At 41.8% G+C, this 23669-nt stretch overlaps 3 protein-coding genes across 3 annotated transcripts in view; 1 reads left to right on the plus strand and 2 right to left on the minus strand.

Annotated features, from left to right (window-relative positions):
- col9a3 (collagen, type IX, alpha 3) overlaps positions 1-6688 on the plus strand; it is a 45973-nt gene extending 39285 nt beyond the window's left edge. Inside the window, exons 24-32 of the mRNA XM_034172808.1 lie at positions 1740-1811; positions 2199-2234; positions 2486-2530; positions 2786-2818; positions 4647-4793; positions 4892-4946; positions 5043-5225; positions 5362-5439; positions 5742-6688. Of these exons, the coding sequence (XP_034028699.1) occupies positions 1740-1811; positions 2199-2234; positions 2486-2530; positions 2786-2818; positions 4647-4793; positions 4892-4946; positions 5043-5225; positions 5362-5439; positions 5742-5926 (834 nt within the window). The 3' untranslated portion in view covers positions 5927-6688. The remainder of the gene's footprint in view (positions 1-1739; positions 1812-2198; positions 2235-2485; positions 2531-2785; positions 2819-4646; positions 4794-4891; positions 4947-5042; positions 5226-5361; positions 5440-5741) is intronic.
- Positions 6689-11084: 4396 nt separating this feature from the next.
- LOC117512659 overlaps positions 11085-23669 on the minus strand; it is a gene marked incomplete at its 3' end in the record, with an annotated part of 106899 nt that continues 94314 nt past the window's right edge. Inside the window, exon 19 of the mRNA XM_034172807.1 lies at positions 11085-11089. Within this exon, the coding sequence (XP_034028698.1) occupies positions 11085-11089 (5 nt within the window). The remainder of the gene's footprint in view (positions 11090-23669) is intronic.
- On the minus strand, positions 14517-15556 carry LOC117512662. The gene is made up of 2 exons (XM_034172810.1): positions 15066-15556; positions 14517-14732 (listed from the first exon to the last, which is right to left on the minus strand). The coding sequence occupies exons 1-2, from the start codon at positions 15554-15556 to the stop codon at positions 14618-14620; spliced, it is 606 nt and encodes a 201-aa protein (XP_034028701.1). The 3' UTR covers positions 14517-14617.

Consider the following 23669-nt stretch of genomic DNA (forward strand, 5'->3'; position numbering starts at 1 on the left):
GTCTTGTCTTCTTCTGTTGTTGGTTTCATGATTTTTTTTCTTCTTTTCATTAATAGCTGTTTGTGCCCCATGCAGATGTGTGCGCTCTGCATGTGCCGAAGAAGAGCAGATGGTCATACAAGAAGAAAACAACTGTGTCCCATCCCATTCATTCTATATTTAATATGGATGATAGCTTATCATTGTCATTACAACAACGAGATTTCCACACTGACATTCCACAGACAAACAGCAAGTAATCCACAATTATTGTTTACCTTAATAATGGCCCACATCAGAATTAAGACAACACATATACATTTGACATTGTTTATGTGCACTAAACTTGAAACAGTCCGTTTTCCAAATTGAGGTGATGTGAGTGTGTGATAGCCGCTGCAACTAGAGTCGCGCCGCCGCCAGCTTGGGGGGAACAGGGACCTACCGCAGCTAAAAACTGCGCAGCCCCCACAGGGGAAGGGGTGGCGTGAGTGGTGGCGGGGATGGGGTGTGTGATTGGGGGAGCAGGAAGGGAGATGAAGGGGGAAAAGGAGCATGCTTCAGTCTTTTGTCCATGTGTAAGTCTGTCAGTTTATTGTCTTTGTGGGTTGAGATAAGAATGGAGCCGAATAATCTCACCAAGGCCTGAATAAATTCCTCTGGAGGTAAACAGTGGGCAATTTGTCCTTCAGCCTCGATAAGCCTGGAGTGTTGTGGTTGAGCAGTGAAAAACACTTTTTTAACAGTACCACTTGAACAACCAAATCCCAATTATGAATTAAGAATATTTCCAATTATGAATTAAGAATATTCACCAGCCTCTGAAGCCTACAACGTCAACTGCAAGGCAAGCATCTGCTCCAAGATGTCATCCAATTTGCGTCTGAGTTCAAGAGTCATCGCAGTCTGAGAATGCACTGCCTTTCCAACCTCGTTAATCATGACGGACAAGCGAGGGGCCCTGGTTCTTGGTGCCGCCGTCTTGCCAATTTTCCAGTAGATCAGGGCAGCACATAAGGCAAAAAGTACCAGCCCTGCTACCATAAGACCAAAAATGAATAAATCCTTGACGTCCTCAACGGAGAAAAGCGCCAAGCATGCCACACGCCAAGAGCTCCAGGAGTTGAGAACATAGCCCACAGGATACATTCCATCTGGGCAGGTAGGATCCCCCAGTCCTGACCTTCTTGTAGAAAAATGGTGTCAATAGTGTTCAGAGACCAGCTGATCAATTCCATGGTTTGAGAGGGGAGAGAAGGAAGTATTGTATGTGAAACAGTGAAAATTAAACGTTTTTAAACAAAACAGTAATAATACCACACTCATTTTGCACTCATCATAAGGTTAGGATACAGTGCCCTCCAAAAGTATTGGAACGCTTGGTATTTCACACATTATATGTTCGATGTCGCTGACATTAATGAGCAAAGCTCTTCACTGTGTATATATCATCAAAGAATAATTTAAAATTGAATAATTGTTGCAGAACCTACCATCGATTTGTGGCTTTTGACGACAACGTTGTCCGGTTTGTGGCTTTTTACGACAATGTTGTCCGGTTCGTACCTTTTTCCCCTATGGACAGATTTTTTTGTGCCATTTCCACTTTGTGCCTTTGTCTACTATAGAGCATTCGGACAGGACCAAAGTCACTGAGAATCTCTGATTATAATTACATTACTCCACCTCCCCATGTGAAATTAATCCCGTGCAAACCATGCTTTTGTTAAATTACTTGGTTTCTGTGTGTTGTACTGCAGGGGGTAAAAGGCGGTCTTGGTGATCCAGGTCTGCCAGGGCCAACAGGAATCCGTGGAGAGTTTGGTGAACGGGTGAGTAAGTGTTTGTTCATGTTAACATCAACCAGTGTGAGTGCCCAATCACTGGAATCACCGTGGCATGATCTAAGAACGATAGAAGTACAACCCCTCCAAACAAAAATGTAAAACAATGCAACAAGTGCTGAGACAGAAGAAACCTGCAGGTTGGTTCACTTCAGTTTTCTAAATTCAAACTGCAGCCAGCAGAGCATTCGAGCACAAAGTGACCTCCTGTCCACAATCTGAGGACAGAACAAAGCCCGTCTTTATTCCACGCCTGCTTCCTGCTCAGCCAGACCACCTTACTTCATCCCCTTCCATCTCTCACAGTTTGCCTTCCACAAATGTCTCTCCGTGTCTTTTATTTATTCACGCACATTTTCCCCCCCTACTATATAGGGTCCAGTTGGAGCTTCAGGCGCTAAAGGAGACATGGTAAATATGTGTCAAAATTCAAGTTGTTCAGTCTTTAAAAAGATCTAAAATGAATGTGTGGATGTAATATTTATTAAACCATTTTTCCTCTGGAATTCGTTAAAATTAAAATCTTTTTTCCATTGTTGATGATATTCTTAATACTAAAAACTTCTGATTGTTCAATTGTTACTTGCAATTTTAAGGAATACAGAAATAAGATAAACTGGTGGATTTAGCTACATATTTAAGGTATTTTTGGTTTTGTTTAGGGTGTCGCAGGAAGTGATGGTTTACCAGGAGAGAATGGAGAGCCTGTAAGTATTCCTGTTTAATCTGCTCAAACTGAATCAAAACACTTGCAAAAACAGATTAACTCCATTTTTCTTAAAGTCTTTTAAAAAAAAAGCTGAATTTTTCAAATGTGCATTCCAGCTAATACACTGTCCATTAAAAAAGAAAAATAAACATCATGAGATGCCATGCATGTTTTTGTAAAATGAGCTCTTTCTGACTTTTTCTTCACTTAGTTTTCATTCATGTCTGTTCTTTGTCAACTTTCTTTATTTCAGGGTCCTTTTGGACCAACTGGACGGAAAGGAGAGGTGAGCTACATCAACATTTGCATAAAATGTAATTTAGTCTTCACAGTCGCGGCTCATTAATTTACATTATTTAATGCAATAATAAGCAAATAACCAAGTAAATTAACAGTTAACTGTTTTAATACCGTATTAATGGTGTTTAGCATCTTTATAAACTATGAAATTATGTATAGATACCTTAGTTAACATGAACATTATTAATAATTACTAAATGCAGTGAAATTTTAATTCAGTTATTTAATGCTTATTACTCCTTTAACTGTTAATTAATGTACCCTTCATGTAAAATGTTACCCGAATAATCTAATATGACCCCAAACTTCCTTTTGCCCAAAATACACTGAACAAAAATATAAATGCAACACTTTTGGTTTTTCTCCCATTTTTCATGAGCTGAACTCAAAGATTAAAACATTGTCTATATATACGAAAAACCTATTTCTCTCAGATATTGTTCACAAACCTGTCAAAATCTGTGTTAGTGAGCATTTCTCCTTTGCCTAGATAATCCATCGCACCTCACAGGTGTGACAGACAGCATGATTATTGCACAGGTGTGCCTTAGGCTGGCCACAGTAAAAGGCCACTCTAAAATGTTCAGTTTTATCACACAGTACAATGCCACAGATGTTGCATGTTTTGAGGGAGCGTGCAATTAGCATGCTCACTGCAGGACTGTCCACCAGAACTGTTGTGCGTGAATTGAATGTTCATTTCTCGACCATAAGCTGTCTCCAAAGGCGTTTCAGAGAATTTGGCAGTACATCCAGCCGACCTCACAACCGCAGACCACATGTAACTACACCAGCCCAGGACCTCCACATCCAGCATGTTCACCTCCAAGATCATCTGAGACCAGCCACCCGGACAGCTGCTGCAACAATCAGTTTGCAGAACCAAAGAATTTCTGCACAAACTGTCAGAAACTGCCTCAGGGAAACTCAACTGCATGCTCATTGTCCTCATCGGGGTCTGAACCTGACTATAGTTCATCGTCGTAACCGAACTGAGAGGGCAAATGCTCACATTCAAAGCCGCCTGGCCAGGCCAGCCAGGCAGACTCCCCCCCCCCCCCCCCCCCATAAAGAAAAACTGCATATTTTAGAGTGGCCTTTTATTGTGGCCAGGCTAAGGCACACCTGTGCAATAATCATGCTGTCTAATCAGCATCTTGATATGCCACACCTCTGAGGTGGGATGGATTATCTCGGCAAAGGGGAAGTGCTCACTAACACAGATTTAGACAGATTTGTGAACAATATTTAAGAGAAATGTCTCTTCTGGAGAAAATTACAATCTTTGAGTTCAGCTCATGAAAAATGGGAGCACACGCTGTATGAAAGCATAATTAGAAGTAGAACTTTGTTCCCAACTCTCTTTGTAAAAACAGACATCTCGTGCTGAGTTACTGCCTCTGTCACAGTCAGTGCACATGATTCCTCCTCACATTCCAGTTTTAATAGGATTAATTAGCGATAGGTACTGCTGCTTTAGCTTTGCTGGCCTTCATAATTACCACAAGGGAAAGACAAGTCACATTAAGCTGCCACACAATTTAAGTAATTAGAGACACAGAAGTGACAGGCCTCACTCTCTCAGTCTCATTTACCATTTTAGATGCTCGATGGATTAATTATCAAAACAAGAGGCCAGACGAATCCTCCTATGCATTGTTTCAACACATTCAGTTCGCTGCTTAGCTACTGTTTAATTGATATTCAACTCAGAGGCTTACGGATGCTTATAGTTCCTGTATGGGATAATGTTTGCTTTTTCACTTTGCAAAATATAACAAATTACTCTGATTATAATTCTTGTTGATTCACAGTCAGGGAAACGAGGTGAACTAGGACCTAAGGGTGTGACAGGTCCACAAGGAGAGCTAGGGCCTAGAGGTCAGCCAGGTACACCAGGATTAATGGGCTTCCAAGGGGAACAAGGTCTGCCTGGAATAGTGGGAAAACCAGGCGTGCCTGTGAGTGTTTAACTCTGCTTCAAAAAACATTTTTAATAAACCATCTGTTAGGAATTTGGAGAATCACAAAATCAATGTTTTATGCACTTGTGTTTCAGGGAAACCTGGCAAGTGAACAGCGCATCAGAGAGCTTTGTGGTTCAATGATCGATGGTAAACATCTTTATTGCACTTTTGATTTTCATTCAAGTGCTGAGTGAAAAGTCTTCTTTGGGGGTGGAATTAATCTTCTTGTTTTCAATCACACAGATCAGATTGCACAGCTGGCCGCTAACCTCCGGAGACCCCTAGCCCCTGGAATGGTGGGTCGCCCTGGCTCTCCTGGGCCTCCAGGAAAGCCAGGTGTTGCTGGATTTATTGGGCATCCAGGTGTCCGTGGTCCACCAGGGTACACAGGCCTGCCAGGAGACCTGGGAGATCCTGGTGCCAGAGGTAGATGGAAATATATTTGGATTGGATGGGTTGTTTGTTTGTTTTAGCATAAGTAGTATTATTGGCAAATAATGCTTGACCCCTCAACTGGACAAGAAGATCATTTTTTCTGTGTTATATTTTCTTGCCACTATAGGTGATGTTGGTGAGCCGGGTGACAAGGGACCAAATGGAAAAGCCATTGATGGGCCCACTGGAGATCAAGGACACCAAGGTAACTGAACTCAAGTACAAACACTAATTCTAGGAATTTTTTATTTAAATATACATTGTTTTCCTACAACTTTCAGCTTACACAGAGCTTTGCCACTGCAGACATTGATTCATCAATGATAAAGTATCACTAATAATGCCTTTATTTTGCTAATTTATGCCAGTTTCAAGCACACTTAATTAAAATAGAGCCACCGTTAAACTTCATGTCCTATGACAGAGTTCCTGACTGACACAATATTTCACTGATGCAAAACTGCAGCCACTGAAGCCAGTTGAACCTGTCTTTGGCTGTGCCCACAGGTCTTCCAGGGGTTCCTGGTATAGCCAAAGATGGCCGTGATGGATCTCCAGGAGATCCAGGTGAGCCTGGAGAGCCAGGCAGGGTAGGAAGGACTGGACACCAGGGACCTCCTGGAATCTGTGACACATCAGCCTGCCAGGGAGCATCAGTCGCTGGGAAGTCCTCAAATCCCAAAAACCATTAAACATTACTTCACCACAAGGAGGACTGATGATAAGTGAGAGAACAAAAGGACGGAAGAAGAGGGCAATCACAAAACTATCCTCTTTAATTAAATAACGTGTATCACAAGATGAGAAACGCAACATCAACAGGTGTGATTATCTTAAGAGGATTAGTGGAACCTTCAAAGAGCACAATTAACACCAGATGAACCATAAGACAAAAAAAAGACAGAAGGAAACAAAGAAATCAAGGTGACATCGATAAATATATAAAGTGGACAGAAGCACAAGAATTCAAGACAACAGCTGCATTGCTCCAAAAACTGACAGAACAAGAAAAATGAACAATGGATTTTCTTTTTTTAAAAAGGTTTAAAAAAAAAAACTTTATACGTGTTTCCAGGCACCACAAGCAAAGCACCATGTATGAATTGTAAAAGTAATAAAAATACCCAGGTGTGGAAACATTGTATATATTAATGCAAAAAAAAAGTTTAGAACATTTTTTGTTGTTGTTGTTTTTACAGCATTTTAATTAGAGAAGAAAGTGTAACTGTGGATAAAGAAATGTGAAACTGTAAAATCTCAAAATTTTAGGACCACAGTAATTTTCTTTTTTCTAATTTGAAATGACCACATCCATGATGTACTACCAGTGCTGTAATTATTAAATATACATGACTTTACATGCTATTTATTATTTGTGAGTGACTGTGTGTACAGTAAGATGCTACAGCGCCATGTTGTAAGAAAAAAACAAACAAATAAAGCCACTTTTCAGTGAAATTTTACTTTTCTGTACAATATCACATTAAGAGTTCTGCACAATAGAATTAACACAATGAATGTTAACTAACCCCATAGACCAAGCACCATTAAAGTTTTTTTAAACAAACATATGTAAACAGGCAAACTGAACAACATTTACCTTTGAGGTTTTTTTTCAGAGGAAAAATTGCTTTGTAAAATTTGCTCAAACATCGGTCTTACGTATGAAGTACAACAGAGGCATCACTGTTCTGCTGTTAGAGGAATGCTCAGTGTCTCCGCAATATCCAGAACGACTGGGTCCTGACCTGATGAAGAGCTGGATTCATGAAACAGTCCCTTATCAGCAAAGGCCTTCTGAAACTCCTGAATGCAGGACAATAGCCGGTTAGATTGGTAGTTTGTGACCATCTACCTTTTTTCCTCTTGTAATTGTGTTTGCCGGTTTCTCAGAGTAACTTTTGAAGTAAATGATTTGCTGCCATGTTTTTCAATTACCACATGCAGCATGACCACCCACATCATCCTCACAATAAAATAATAAAGTCCATTCTAATCCAATTACATTTTTTCCATGAATCTTATTGGTTAAACGTGTGAGATTTCAGACCGTATAATATCGGGGTAACGGTGGCAAAATATTTGACCATTTCACATTTGGATGTATTACTGGTGTTCTGATGAGATGTCATTCCTGTCGAATATCATTTCTGTCTTTCACGCAACTGCGCATGTGCACGCCTGCGCAGTTGCGCGGAGGACGCAATTGCGGACGCATGCGCAGTATTGTCGGGACGCGGATCTGCCGATTTATGCGGCGAGACGCACAATTCGACAGAACACCGGCCACGTACGCTGCTAGCTGTTAGCACTGTTAGCTGAGAGCGAGAGAAAGTCACATACAGTAGTGTTCAGAATAATAGTAGTGCTATGTGACTAAAAAGATTAATCCAGGTTTTGAGAATATTTCTTATAGTTACATGGGAAACAAGGTACCAGTAGATTCAGTAGATTCTCACAAATCCAACAATACCAAGCATTCATGATATGCACACTCTTAAGGCTATGAAATTAGGCTATTAGTATAAAAAAGTAGAAAAGGGGGTGTTCACAATAATAGTAGTGTGGCATTCGGTCAGTGAGTTCATCAATTTTGTGGAACAAACAGGTGTGAATCAGGTGTCTTCTATGTAAGGATGAAGCCAGCACCTGTTGAACATGCTTTTCTCTTTGAAAGCCTGAGGAAAATGGGACGTTCAAGACACTGTTCAGCAGAAGAGTGTAGTTTGATTAAAAAGTTGTGTGAGAGGGGAAAACTTTACACAGGTGCAAGAAATTATAGGCTGTTCATCTACAATGATCTCCAATGCTTTAAAATGGACAAAAAAAAAAACAGAGACGCGTGGAAGAAAATGGAAAACAACCATCAAAATGGACAGAAGAATAACCAGAATGGCAAAGGCTCACCCATTGATCAGCTCCAGGATGATCAAAGACAGTCTGGAGTTACCTGTAAGTGCTGTGACAGTTAGAAGACGCCTGTGTGAAGCTAATTTATTTGCAAGAATCCCCCACAAAGTCCCTCTGTTAAAAGATGTGCAGAAGAGGTTACAATTTGCCAAAGAACACATCAACTGGCCTAAAGAGAAATGGAGAAATATTTTGTGGACTGATGAGAGTAAAATTCTTCTTTTTGGGTCCAAGAGCCACAGACAGTTTGTGAGACAACCCCCAAACTCTGAATTCAAGCCACAGTTCACAGTGAAGACAGTGAAGCATGGTGGTGCAAGCATCATGATATGGCATGTTTCTCCTACTATGGTGTTGGGCCTATATATCGCATACCAGGTATCATGGATCAGTTTGGATATGTCAAAATACTTGAAGAGGTCATGTTGCCTTATGCTGAAGAGGACATGCCCTTGAAATGGGTGTTTCAACAAGACAATGACCCCAAGCACACTAGTAAACGAACAAAATCTTGGTTCCAAACCAACAAAATTAATGCCTCGCAGATGTGAAGAAATCATGAAAAACTGTGGTTATACAACTAAATAATAGTTTAGTGAGTCACAGGATTGCTAAAAAAGCAGTTTGAACATAATAGTTTTGAGTTTGTAGCATCAACAGCAGATGCTATTATTATTGTGAACACCCCCTTTTCTACTTTTTTTTACTAATAGCCCAGTTTCATAGCCTTAAGAGTGTGCATATCATGAATGCTTGTTCTTGCTGGATTTGTGAGAATCTACTGAATCTACTGGTACCTTGTTTCCCATGTAACAATAAGAAATATACTCAAAACCTGGATTAATCTTTTTAGATTAATCCAGTACTGTTAGATTAGATTAGTAGTGCTGGATTAGATTAATCCAGCACTACTATTATTCTGAACACTACTGTACCAATGCCGAAATGAGTGAATTTAAGCTACTATACAAAAGTTTTGATGTGGATTCTGATACAGGATTACCATTTCACATTTGATGGATTTTCATGTTTGATGGATTACCCCATGCCCTGACCACTGTTGGAGCGAAGCTGCCTCAACGGTAAGCCTTGCCGACCAAATTACGTACAGAAAAATAAACCGTGCAAAAGATGGAATTGGATTAGAATTGGAATAAACCCCTTGTGTCTGATGATTTGGGGACGTTCATGCTGTTATACAACTGCAAATAGCCATTTTACCAGCGACGCATAAACTCAATTTGTGACCGCATAACCAGCATGAACATCTGCAAATCATCCAACACACAGTTATTCCCTAATTTTATCCTTAAGAGCAATTTCATGTGCACATTGAAGCACAAGGGTCATCAACCCCACGTATCAAGCTGTATGGAAATATGTCTGAATAACAAAGGATATAATATGAAGCAGACTCTATGGTTGCCTTTATTTCCTAGCTCAAGGTTTCAGGTGTCAAGTAATTAACTTTCAGTCCTTGTTTTATCACAAAGACGAGTCGACAGAGAACTACCTTTTTGACAGTGTCTCCATACACTTTACTGATGTACTTGAGGAATGTAATGGTCCACTGTAGGGTGGTGGCTTTGTCCGTGTCAGGCTCACAGAATGGCACCAGTGTGTTCAGCTCATCACAGCACAAACGAATCTTCCTCCTAACCAACAGCACATGGAACAGACACTATCAGATTCAGCACCTGGTTCTTAGGTGCTACAGTCTCAGCAAGTCAGCTTTGTTTTTGATTAAACTGAATACCAAATAAAAGACAGGACTGCAAACACAAAAAGTATTCCTTGCTCGAGTGTATTGAGACATTTATCTTTTGGGGCAGATTAGTCAAAGGTCAAGGCCGTCAAAAATGTAGTGTGAAAAACACATATTCCAACATATCTCCGCAAACAATGGAGCTAGAAAGGCTATCTAAAGCTTATATCAATACGCTAATCATTTGTGATTATGTATTATGCAATGACATGATATAGTCACTAAAACTTTAATGAAATTATGCCATATACTGCAGAAAAAATAAATCCCTGGATATCAGCAATCAACAGGACTCTTAAATTAACAAGGTTTGGCAAATTAGTCTTTGGCCCAAACCCAGTACTCTCCCTTCATCCTACCACTTCACCCTTTTTCTTCAACATGTACAACCCCAATTCCAATGAAGTTGAAACGTTGTGTAAAATGTAAATAAAAACAGAATAGAATGATTTGCAAATCATCTTCCACCTATATTCAATTGAATACACCCCAAAGACAAGATATTTAATGTTCAAACTGATGAACCTTATTGTTTTTGTGCAAATATTTGCTCATTTTGAAATGGATGCCTGCAACACTTCAAAAAAGCTAGGATAGTGGTATGTTTGCCACTGTGTTACATCATCTTTCCTTCTAACAACACTCAATAAGCATTTGGGAACTGAGGACACTAATTGTTGAAGCTTTGTAGGTGGAATTCTTTCCAATTCTTGCTCGATGTACGACTTCAGTTGTTCAACAGTCCGGGGTCTCCGTTGTCGTATTTTGTGCTTCATACATTTTCAATGGGCGACAGGTCTGGACTGCAAGCAGGCCAGTCTAGTACCAGTACTCTTTTACTATGAAGCCACACTGCTGTAACACGTGCAGAATGTGGCTTGGCTTTGTCTTGCTGAAATAAGCAGGGACGTCCCTAAAAAAGACGTTGCTTGGATGGCAGCATGTGTTGCTCCAAAACCTGGAAGTACCTTTCAGAATTGTTGGTGCCATCACAGATGTGTAAGTTGCCCATGCCATTGGCACTAACACACCCCCATACCATCACAGATGCTGGCTTTTGAACTTTGCTCTGGTAACAATCTGGATGGTCTTTTTCATCTTTTGTCCAGAGGACACAATGTCCATGATTTCCAAAAACAATTTCAAATGTGGACTCATCAGACCACAGCACACTTTTTCACTTTGCGTCTGTCCATTTCAAATGAGCTCGGACCCAGAGAAGGCGGCTGCATTTCTGGATTTCTGCATTTCTAAATTCCTTGCAATTGAACGCTGAGAAACACTGTTCTTAAACTGTTGGACTATTTTTTCACGCAGTTGTTCACAAAGTGGTGATTCTCGCCCCATCTTTGCTTGTATACGGCTGAGCCTTTTGGAGATGCTCCTTTTATACCCAATCGTGACACTCACCTGTTTCCAATTAGGTGTTTTTTGAGCATTCATCAACTTTCCCAGTCTTTTGTTGCCCGTCCCAACTTTTATGAAATGTGTTGCAGGCATCCATTTCAAAATGAGCAAATATTTGCACAAAAACCAAAAAGTCTATCAGTTTGAACATTAAATATCTTGTCTTTGTGGTGTATTCAACTGAATATAGGTTGAAGAGGATTTGCAAATCATTGTATTCTGTTTTTATTTACATTTTACACAACGTCCCAACTTCATTGGAATTGGGGTTGTATCTTACAAATAATATGATACCAAAATTAAGACAGTATAACCAGTGGTTGTGACATGTATTATATGTCCATGAAAGCACACATGGACAGTTAGAAAATAGTGTACTGCACATCCTTTGCAATGTCAACCTATCCTTGCACTATGATCAGATTAGCTACAAATGAGGGCAAAAAATAGTTGACATTTGTCTCTTGACTGGTGTTCCCAGGTGTGTGGCCAGCTCATGGTTATTTATACACAATGTTTAATGACAGATTATTTGCCCTATTGAGATATCCCATAATCCCTTGCACACCAGAGAGTTGCTGCAATCAAAACATAGAGAATCCACATGATGACGATTGCAAATGAACATTATACTACTAAAATGTAACTTTTTATGCTTTTCATCATGTTAATAAGAGACTGCATGCACAAGACCCTGAAAACTCGCTAAAACAAATATTCCAAATAACACGTGTCTGCTACGTTTAACCTGCATGGAATTTAATAAAGGCAAACTGAATTTCAGACATTTTATATATACATTACTTTGGAACAAACTGGACAAACAGTGCTGCAAAAGACAATAATCAGGACGTTAAAGAGCAAACTTCACTTTCCCCCAGAATGACATGAACAGGAAGCGATCGCAGCTCACACAATTCCCATTGAAAATAACAGAGAAACAACCTGAGCTTCTCGTTATGTTTACATAAAACAAACACAATAACAACATCTAAAAACCCAGATAATATATTCATGAGAGTTTTAGGCACAATATAAAAAGAGTTTTATGTTGCGATTTTATTGCTGTTGTCTGTGTGCAATGGTTAAAGTGCAGCCTGATCAGATCGTCTCAATGCATTTCTCAATGTTACTAACATCTCACAGCGCAGCGACATCTTCGAAGTTTTGCAAGATTTTGCGGGATCTGAAACCTCAATAGGGCGAATAAAGGACGGGAAAACCCATTGCCACTATGCGCTTTTCCTTGACTGCTTGACGGACCCAAAGTTTGACTGATTTGTTTCAGTTAAGCATGTGTTTACGGTGATACTCTTGTATTACTATAGTTTGCTAACAGGTTTTGAAAATCACCGCAGATTTAAAAGTGTTTATTTCTCACTAGCTTTTACATAACAGAAGAGAAAATATAGCAAACATATTAGATTTACAAAGAAATACAGCTGTCTGGGCACATATTCCAGCATATTTGACTATTTTGTTTGAACAACCTACTAACTTATGTCACACTACCTTCCCTAGAACTAGCAGTTGCGATGTCGGGTCACTCAGAATTTGCATAAAATAGATTTCTCTCCTACTTTGGTCCCACATAGCTAGAGGCATAGCAACCACTTGTCACTGTAAAACGGTCACTGTGGTTGAAAATGAATGGCAGCTGATTGCTCTACCTCTGTCTCTTCTAGCTAATGTGACTAAGGCATACGTGTAAGCAGTGATGATTGAGTAAAGCAGGCACTTAAAAATGGTAGACTAACAGCCATTCTCAAAGGAAACAAATATTTATTGTTTCACAATATACCACAAACTGCGGCAAGTACCAAGACAGCCACAGCTGTTTCTAATGACTGCTCACCTGCGATCCCTCTCCTTACTGTTATGTTTTTCCCTTCGTTGGTGAAATGCCACACAGGATCCTGCTCTCAACCGCATGCCGCTCTGTATTTCTCCAGCTGACTCTGGCTCATCCTGAGCAGCTTTGATGTTTGTAGAACTGTGGGGTCTACCTCTTTTCCTGCAACCACCAACTGTGGCTACATCAACATTATCTATGGAAAACATCAGAGCACAGGAGGCTAAACTGGAAGCAAATTTTTTACCTCTGTACAACCAACACAATGGAGCTGAAATGACACAATTAAGATGTGATTATCATGCAGACTTTCAGCTTTAATTACAGGGGATCAGGAAAAATATTGCATTAACCGTTTAGGAATTAGTTGTTTGTTTGAAATACACAGTCCCTCCATTTTCAGACGCCAAAGCGATCATGCAAGAAGGAGACTAGTGAAGGAATCCAAGACACCAATAACGACTCTGATCTGAAGAACGCAGATCAAAGGTAAACCTAAGTCTCCCATGTGCTATCTGACAAATTGTACCTGAAATTTCACATCTTCATAAAGTCCTTCTCTGTGCCACTGAAGCTGTAGGAATAGTGATGCAAAAGACAAAAGTGGCACGATACAATTCCTCCAATCACAGAAGCCAAGAAGTCCTTCAGAGTTGTCATGGATGTTTTGGTGGTTTCCTTCACTCATCTTACGTAGGTCTTGAGAACTTACTCAGTTTTTGAGAACTGCTTGCTCCAGACAGATTTACCAGTTTGTATTTCTTAATGATTGATGTAAATGAATAGCAAGACGTACTCAGTGAGTTAAAAATATTCATGCAGACACCCTCTGACATGTCTAAAGTAAACTTCTGCAAAGGTGACAATTTGTATTAAAAATAATCCATATATTTAGCTTTTACTTATGGACTCTGAAAAAAGGAAGGATTGTGTATAGAAATGGCTTTTTAATGGTTAGTGATATATTTTTGTTAAACTATCGGAATTAAAGCTGAAAAATCTACACTTCTGACTTGTTGCAATTTCAACTCCATAGCAGTTGACAATGACAAAAACTGTAACTGTGCAAATACATATGTACCTGAATGTACATGACACATTTTAACTAAGAAAAGTGTTAGAACACAGATTTTCATTTATTTACTTTTACCTGTTGCATTCACTGACTGCTGTTCCTCTGCTGGGTTGGTGCTGCTCATATAATGAGTTCTTTTAGCAACATTCACTTGGTTCTGATTGACTGAAAAAGTCTTTGGGAAGATGAAATTCTGATTCTGGTTTGATTTCAGGTGAGGAATCTGACCATACACCTGAAGTGTATGAGGTTAAAACAGAAAAGAATTAAACAGTGCATTTTTCCAGTGACTCGTATGAATTAATAAAATATAGTTTGGCAGATTTCACGATACTTGTCCACTAGTTAGTGGCTGGGTTGAACTGAACTACTCCTTATGGACAACAAACCTCAAAACTATTTGCTCTGCTGGTGTCCATGTACTTCTGCATTTGCGGATATGCAACTGCCTCTCGAGGTTCTACGGACTGCTGAAATATTGTCATGAACCTGAAAAACATGGAAGATTTCAAAAACAAAACTTTTCCATAACTTGGCTTAACTTTGGCTAGGGGGTGTGTTAATCCAATATTGGCAAAAAATATATATTGGCATGGATACCATAAATTACATAAAATAAAGAATGAAATTTTTGTTAAAAAGGAGATTCAGTCCATGTTTTCTATTGCACATCATGTTGTCAGCTGTATATTTTTTCCCTTGGGGCAGTAGAATATTTGTTTAGTTTGTGTTCATGTTTTGCAACTGTAGCATCGCTCCACAATAATAAAACCTTCTTGGTCACAACTGTTGACCAAACACCATGCTGACAATGAGTCAAACCTTTTCTCCAAGCAAACCCTTGCGGAGGAGTTACGTTGCATTATTGGCCTCATTTTAGCAGTTGGTTCAGTCAGGCTTTCGTCACTGTTGACTTTTGCTAGGACCAAAGCTGGAACCTCCCCATAGGCGGCTGGTGTCTTTTCTCCTGGCTGCCTGATCGTCACACTACATTCATCAGTTGAAGTTGACAGGTCAATAGCTTGAGCAGCCAGGAAGGACGAAGCTGATGAGGTGCTCATCAATTGTGGAGCTGGCTGAGCTCTCCCATCAGTCCGGCCAGGATCCAAAGCTTGCGTCTCCATGGAGACTTCGAAGAGATGCTGAAGGTGTGTATACTCAGCTTCATTCATTTCCAGTAGCGTGACCTCAGCACTTAACATCTGCCCCTGATCATGTGTCAACAAGCCACTTTGGCTCAGAATTACCCCATCTGAGTCATGTGGTGAAGGTGACACATGGACGGTTTTACAAGCTGCTGTTGCTGATGACATCCTTCTCTCTAGAGGTAAGAAAGAGCTATTATTAGCAAAACAGTCAATACGGAGGGATGGTCATACATTTGTAGGATAGTAGGATTAGTAGGATGCATGTGTGGCATTGTGAACATGCAGAAATGAGGGTACTTTGAAACATATATCTGCAGACCTTACACCCAAGACACATTTCTAACAAGTGTAATGGCAGCACTTCTCAATTTCGTATCCCTCAATCGCACACAAGTATCCAAATAACAATGCCTTACACTGTTGTGTTGCATTTAGTGTCAGTAAAATGTACAGCAGCTTTTTAAAATCTGCTTCAGATATTAAATATCGTATTAGCTTTTTACAAAGTGATGTGGACGACAAGGTTACAGCACTGAATATTCCGGTAACTAACTCCATTTACTGATTGTGGTACTGAATTTTCCAGGTCAAAGGCTAACACCAAAACCAAAAACTAATGTATTAACAGGAATTTGCCAATAGTGTGCTATGAAAACACCAACTGTCAATGGTTGAGACTAACAACACAGAAATTTTAGTCACTCTGCAAATTTTACTTTTTTGGGGGGGTACTTCTCCCTTATTGGGAACTGTTCATAGTCCACTGGTTCCAAGGTTGTCATAGCTGAGGGGTGGCAATGGGGACAAGCTCCCATTGCCTATAAAATGCTCCTCACTGCGTGCGTCTCCTACAGCCTCTGACAACTAAGTCCAGCTCCTAGCCTGCTCATGTGGCTTAGACATAAGCCCAGTGGAACTGCTAATACTGATAGGAGAAGGGGCGAAGGCGGGCAAGCTGGCGCCTTAAAACCAGTGCTTTGGGCAGATGGGGCTCATTAGTCTGGGAAGACAGCTCATCTAAGAGAAGGAAAACTCTGATTTCAAACCTCCGCTGCCTTGCGGCTATACCCACTCATGGGAAAAGCTTTGGGAGTAAACCCTGAGGAAAAATCCGGAGTTGGAGCCCTGAAGGCAGTCCGAGGCTGTATACAGCAACGCTCTGGCAGCTCCTGTGACATCGCTGGAACCACGTGTATCGGCACTGCCTCTCTGCCTGTCTGCTGCATGAGTTACAGCGTGCCCTCCATATTCACCTAGTGACTTACCCAGGCTTTGTGCCCTGGACAGGACACTCCACCCTCGCTTCGCAGCGTCGACAAAACATGGTAAGCAGCAGTTCACCAGTGATTAGTCTGCATACTCAATTGGCGTAGAGTCAGACGCCAGGGCCTGCTTCCGACGGTGGGAGAGGTCATCGCGCCTCATTGGGCATCTATCGCCCGCCTCAAGCTGGGCAGCCCCCAGCCAGTAAGGTGCTGCCCCGCCACGGTTTGCTAGCCCCACTGGGTGCGTGGGATCTAGGGTGAAAATCGACAAGGGGATTGACAACTGTGCACCAGACAACAGAAAAATGAAACATCCCGCCCTGAAGTTGTGCACATGGAACGTAAGAACAATGACACCAGGCTTTTCTGACAACCTGCAGGAAGTAAATGATGCTCACAAGACAGCCGTCATCAACAGGGAACTGAGCAGACTGTAGATGAACATCGTCGCCCTCCAAGAAACCAGGCTCCATGGAATAGGATCTGTGAAGGACAGAGTTTTGACCCTGTTTTGGCAGGGAAAATCAGCAGGTGAGGTTAGAGAACAAGGCGTGGGCTTCCCATTCAGAAACAGCTTACTAGAACCCCGCCAGCAGAAGGAACAGAACGAATCCTGTCTCTCCGACTCCTGACATCTTCAGGACCAGTCAGCATCGTCAGCGCTTACGGACCAACCTTGACATCCTCAGCAGAGGCAAAAGATAAGTTTTATGATGACCTCAGTGCTGTTGTAAGGGAAATTCCTGACAATGAGCTACTGTTCATCGCCAGTGATTTTAATGCAAGAGTAGGTGCCAATTACAACTCCTGGCCCACCTGCTTGGGTCAGTTCGGCACTGGGAAAATGAATGAGAACGGCCAGCGCCTGCTAGAGCTGTGCTGTCACCACGGGCTGTGCATCAGCAACACATTCTTCAACATGAAGCCTCAACATCGAGTCTCTTGGAGACACCCCCGAACCAAACATTGGCATTGACTTGATTCTCACCAGACGTGCCAACATCCCCAGCACTAAAATCACTCGCAGCGACCAGAGTGCCGATTGCGACACTGATCACTCCTTGGTGTGCAGCAAAGTGAAATTCCATTTCTGCAGACCAACTAACAACTAACACTATTTTCCACTCAAATGCACCTAAACTCTCTTTCTGAGGACCACATGATGTGAAAACGCAATAAAACTTTCTTACCTGTAAATCTGGTCATGTTTTCTGCATAAATAAATGTTATCCATTCTTTGTGCTCAAACGCCAAAGCAGGGGCGAATCCAGATGGAATGGGGGCGTGGGGCAGGGATGTGCCCCCCACAACACCCCTAGATTAAAGGTCCAGTTTTGAAGCCTTTTTTACTACAATTACTAATACTACTTAAAATAGTAATAATTCCGACAAGTAAAATGTTTAGAGAGAATTTAAATGTTAGAAAAATGTTAGAATGAATTTAATAGTTACATTTATAAACAATGTAGGTTAGAAATTGCAAGTTTTACTGTTACAGTGCTGTCAACAGTTAAATATGAGGTCAAGAAAGAGGATTTATTTTACTTTTTATAAAACAAGTATTTATTTTCATTGAAGTCAAGAATGGGTGACTATAAAGTGAGTTTTGGCAAAACAGGTATCATTGTCATGTTGAGGTGGGTTGTTGTCGGCAGCTGGGGAAAGTAACTAAAAAAGTAACTAGTAATCTAACTTAGTTACTTTTCCAATTGAGTAATCAGTAAAGTAACTAAGTTAGTTTTTCAAGGAGTAATCAGTAATCAGTAATTGGATTACTTTTTCAAAGTAACTGTGGCAACACTGCACACACACACACACACACACACACACATAAATATATATATATATATATATATATATATATATATATATATATATATATATATATATATATGAGGTCTATTAGAAAAGTATCCAACCTTATTATTTTTTTCAAAAACCATATGACTTTGAATCACGTGTGATTGCGTCAGACAAGCTTGAACCCTCGTGTGCATGCGTGAGTTTTTCCACGCCTGTCGGTTGCGTCATTCGCCTGTGAGCAGGCTTTGAGTGAGGAGTGGTCCACCCCCTCGGCGGATTTTCATTGTCAGGAAATGGCGGAATGATTTGGGCTTTTTTTCCATCAGAATTTTTTCAGAAACTGTTAGAGACTGGCAGCTGGAAACCATTCGAAAAATTTATCTGGCTTTCGGTGAAAATTTTACGGGCTTCACAGAGAATAAGGACAGTTACTACAGCTTTAAGGACGGCTTTAAAGTAGACCTGCACTGAAATAAATGTGGTCAGATTTCAGAAAGAAATAGCTGATATGTATTTATAAGACACTTGTGAATGCAGTAAAGTAAATCTGTAAGCCCAAATTTGTAATTCAGCGGAGAAATCTTCGTTTAAAAATGACAAATTTGCAGCTAAAATTTAGCCCTCTGTGAAAACAGTTTGTACAGCTGTATCATTTCCATGATGTCAGGGACAAGACGACGCGCTCCCGCCTTCAGTCTGATCCCGCATTGAAACTGATTTTATCTGTTAGTAATGTTACTTATACACGTCCTGGTTTCAACATCCAAAAGTAAGCTGCAATGAATGTGAGATACAGATCTGTGTGCTCAGATCAGCAACGACATCGACAGCGGGCGCCGTTCTTCCTCTCCTGCTCTCTGCCTCCACTACGCTCGCTGTTTTAATGCGAAGCGGCCGGTACACCTGTTGCTGCAAGGACAGACTTCTTGCGGCAAAATCCACAGCACCGCACGTCTCGGCAATCGGAGCCCCAGAGCTCCATGGATGCTGAGAGAGGTTTATATATTTTTAATGACTGGGATTCTTTGTGGGTCTCGCCTCCATATCCCGCGATGGTACCGGAGGCGAAAGACAGTAGATTTTCATTGCGACACCACTCAATCAAACAAGCGTATGAAAAAGTCCCCCAAAATAATTTTCAAGCACAAATAAAAGAAATGTGTACTCACCAAACGTGCCGCAAGACAATATGAAGTTTTAAAAAAAGTAGATCCTTCCGTATAAGACAAGAAAAAGGTGCAGATGCAAACTGACGTAAATCCACAAATTACAATTGGCGCAATACATGCTGGGAGAGGGTCTTGTCCGTGACGTCTCGGCAGCGTCCACGATGAGAGGGACAATTTGTGGAGGGCTAAATGTTAGCTGTAAATTTGTCATTTTCAAATGAAGATTTCTCCGTTGAATGACAGATCTGGGCTTGCAGATTTACTTTACTACATTCAGAAGGATCTCATGTGTAAATGTAAGTCATTTTTTGTTCAAAAAATCTGACTGCATTTTTTTCAATGCAGGTCTCCTTTAAGGACGCTCGGCACGCCGCGCTCCATGCCGCCATCGAGAGCCACAAACCACCGGATCATTTCTAAACGGATGGCTCTGTGGAGCCGGGACCATCGTGTGTCATTTGTCTGGTTATCACAAGAGCTGGACATCAACTATTTTCCGGCAGATTTCACTTTAAACAAGAGATTTTGTCATGGAAAGCCGAGCAGAGGCTTCGCGCGTCACAATGGATTCGCTACTGGAACGAGACAAAACCACCTCTGTTTTGGTCTCACAGGACGGCTTTGAGATGGCGTTCAGACAGCTGTCGGTGGTTTTTCCATCGAGTGATTATCCGAGAAATTGTGGATGTGCCTGGACATGCCAGAACATGTCCCGTGATGCTTCATCACGCCGTTGCTGTGCGCCATGCAGCACCGCCGCGACGCGCGAAGCCTCCGCTCCTCTTTCCATGACAAAACTCCTGTAACAGTGGAATGTGCTGTTCATTTCCAAACTGGATGCTGTGTTTTATCCGGGACGTCATCTGACTAGCACAGGAATTGTGAGAAGACGTGGACATCAGCACTTTTTCGGCACACTGAGACAGACGTGCGGAGGAATTCGGCGCGTCGAGGCGGTGCCGCATGGCGAAAAGCAACGCCGTGATGAAGCCTCACAGGACATGTTCTGGCATGTCCAGGCACATCCACAATGGTGGAGGTGTAAGCGTCCTCCACATTAGCGTAACAAAGGTCTAGTATTGTATTGTCCCTGGTTTTACATGTGGCGTACTGGGTGAACGTGGGTGATGAGGAGGAGGGCGTGGGGGTGTTGTGTCTGCAGCCACGTGACTGTACTGTGGATCCACTCACAGGCAGCAGTGGCGTCTGCAGAGGGAGGAATATACGCGCAGCACGTAATCACACTTCCAAACTCCCGTGGGAGATAGTACGGCCTCATGCTCACCGCGAGTAGCTCCACGTCCGAGGAGCAGATGTGATCATTCACGTGAACATGAGCTGCGCTGCATCATCTCTCACTCACATAAACGGCAAGCCCCCTCCTCTTTTCTTCCTGCTCTCTGGCAATGTCCTGTTCGCGCGGATGAGTGTAAAGCCGTCCATGTTAACCCTCTGGGGCCGACGCCGTCGTATACGACGACTAAGACCAAGCTTTACTAAATTATAAATAACTTTTAAATGATATGAGATAGAAACATACTTTTTTTTTTTTGCTGAAACGTTAACTCCGTGGACTTTCGAGCCAGCCATCGGCCATCTTTCTACTCCTCATAGAAGCTGTGTGATGACGTGCGCAATGTGAGTGTCCAATCGGAATTGGTTCACCGTCACATGGTTTTCCAAAATCCAATCGTAGGGCAGATTTACCTCAAATGAAAAGCCAAAGATCATTTTCAGGAGTGATATGTTACTAGTTGGCCCGTCTGAATAGCCCCCTGGGTGCTCCAATGAGTACATACTATTAGTACATACTCAGTGCACCCTGGACCATTACACACAGCGATCAGTGAAAGCAGGCGCACACAGAGAGCCTCTGATGACAATCTCACGTGCACAAACAAAGAGTGTGTAACCATCAGGATTGCTCCACTAGTTTGCATGTGAATGTTACTGGATAACTCTGTTGCTTTCTCTGCGTAAAGCACTTTTTACCATATCAATGGACAACAGAACACATAGACCATTTTGTATATATTGTTCAAAATGTGCATTTGTGTTTATTGTTTGAACCTTTTTGTTGTACAGTCTTTCACAAGACCTCAAATTACCTTTATAAAGTGTCAAAACAGTTGTTTATTATAGTTTGCTGTGTGTTTTGAATAAATGTGTGTGGAAAATTATTTTTCGCTTTATTTTTTCCTTGCCTATTTTGATTGTAAACCTTTATTACACTTATAAAACACAACAAAAACATATATTCTGAAAGCACAGGTTGTCCTGAAAAAAAGAGACATAAAACCTGATTGTGGGATGCAGGGAGAGCTGTTAACAGCAATAATAAAACATTTATGCCAGGCGAGTGAACTTTCCAAAAAAATGCCCTCGAACCCCAGAGGGTTAATAATGGAGTCCAGTACATGTTCATCCAACCACGTCTCCCTGAAGCACATGAGACTGCAGCCTTTATACAGCCTCTGGAAACGGGTTAGTGCTGCTAGCTCCTCTGTCTTGTTGCGGAGAGACCTTACATTCCCCATGACCACAGACGGAATATAAGTCCTTCTCCACTTCATCCAGCCACCCCTGCAGCCTCTCCGTCTCCTCTGTATGTCTGCAGGTATGTCCAGGTGCTCAGGATATTGGGGACCCGGCCCACTGTACATAGAGTCTCTTAGTCCAAGCAGCTGATCCCAGCTGTAAACGATGTGAAGTCTGGAGCTGGAAACAAAAGGATTTCCCCGCTCTCCCTCAAAAAATGCAGAGAGAAGCAGAAAACAAATCACAAGAGTTACAAAAGTGGGTTTCCCATGTGCACACTTGCACAGGGTACCACCCACTGCAAATATAAACAATAAAGCACTATTAAAAAATATTAAAAATAGCGAAAGTAGGAAAAGAGGGGCAGAGCTGAAGTTACAGGCAGCTGCGTCGACAGTGTCATCTTGAAAAAAAGAAAATCCACCACAGACGTGATTTTCTCCCTCAAGCAACTGCAGGAGAAATGCAGGGAGCAAGGGCAGCCACTCTTCATCGCCTTCATAGATCTCATGAAGGCCTTCAACCTGGTCAGCAAGGAAGGACTCTTCAAAATCCTTCCAACGACTGGATGTCTACCCAGGCTTCTCAGCATCATTAGATCCTTTCATGAAGGCATGAAAGGCACAATCGTCTTCGATGGTTCAACATCAGATACCTTCAAAATACGGAGCAGAGTGAAACACAGTTGTGTACTGGCCCCCACCCTGTTTGGGATCTACTTCACCATGATGCTAAAACATGCATTCGGAACTGCGACCAAAGGAATCTATCTCCCAACAAGGACAGATGGAAAACTCTTCAACATTTCCAGACTACGAGCAAAGACTAAAGTCCAGCTGAGGACCCTGCGTGACTTCCTCTTTGCAGACGACGGAGCAGTAACCACCCACTCAGCTGAAGATCTTCAGCAGCTCATGAACCGCTTCGGCAATGCCTGCAGAGACTTTGGGCTCACTATCAGCCTGAAGAAAACACAAGTCATGGGACAGGATGCTGACTCCTCCAACCATCAGAATCAATGACCATGAACTGGCGGTCATTCATGATTTTGTGTATCTGGGATCAACAATATCAGACTCCCTCTCACTTGACACAGAGCTCAACAAGCGCATCGGCAAGGCAGCTACCACCATGTCCAGACTGACAGAGAGAGCCTGGAACAGCAGCAAGCTGACCGAGCACACAAAGATCCAGAATTACAGAGCCTGCATTGTGAGCACCCTCCTGTATGGCAGCAAGACCTGGACCTTGCATGCCCCACAGGAAAGGATGCTCAACACCTTCCACATGTGGTGCCTCAGACACATCCTGAACATCACCCGGCAGGACAAGGTTCCAAACAACACTGTTCTGGAAAGAGCGGGAAGCACCAGCATGTACGTGTTGCTGAAACAAAGACGGCTGCACTGGCTTGGCCATTTTGTGCGCATGGATGATGGACGGATGCCTAAAGACCTTCTGTACGGAGAACTTGTGCAGGGAAAACGTCCCACAGACAGACCT

This window comes from Thalassophryne amazonica, chromosome 6, assembly GCF_902500255.1.
Source record: "Thalassophryne amazonica chromosome 6, fThaAma1.1, whole genome shotgun sequence".
Classification (NCBI taxonomy): domain Eukaryota; kingdom Metazoa; phylum Chordata; class Actinopteri; order Batrachoidiformes; family Batrachoididae; genus Thalassophryne; species Thalassophryne amazonica.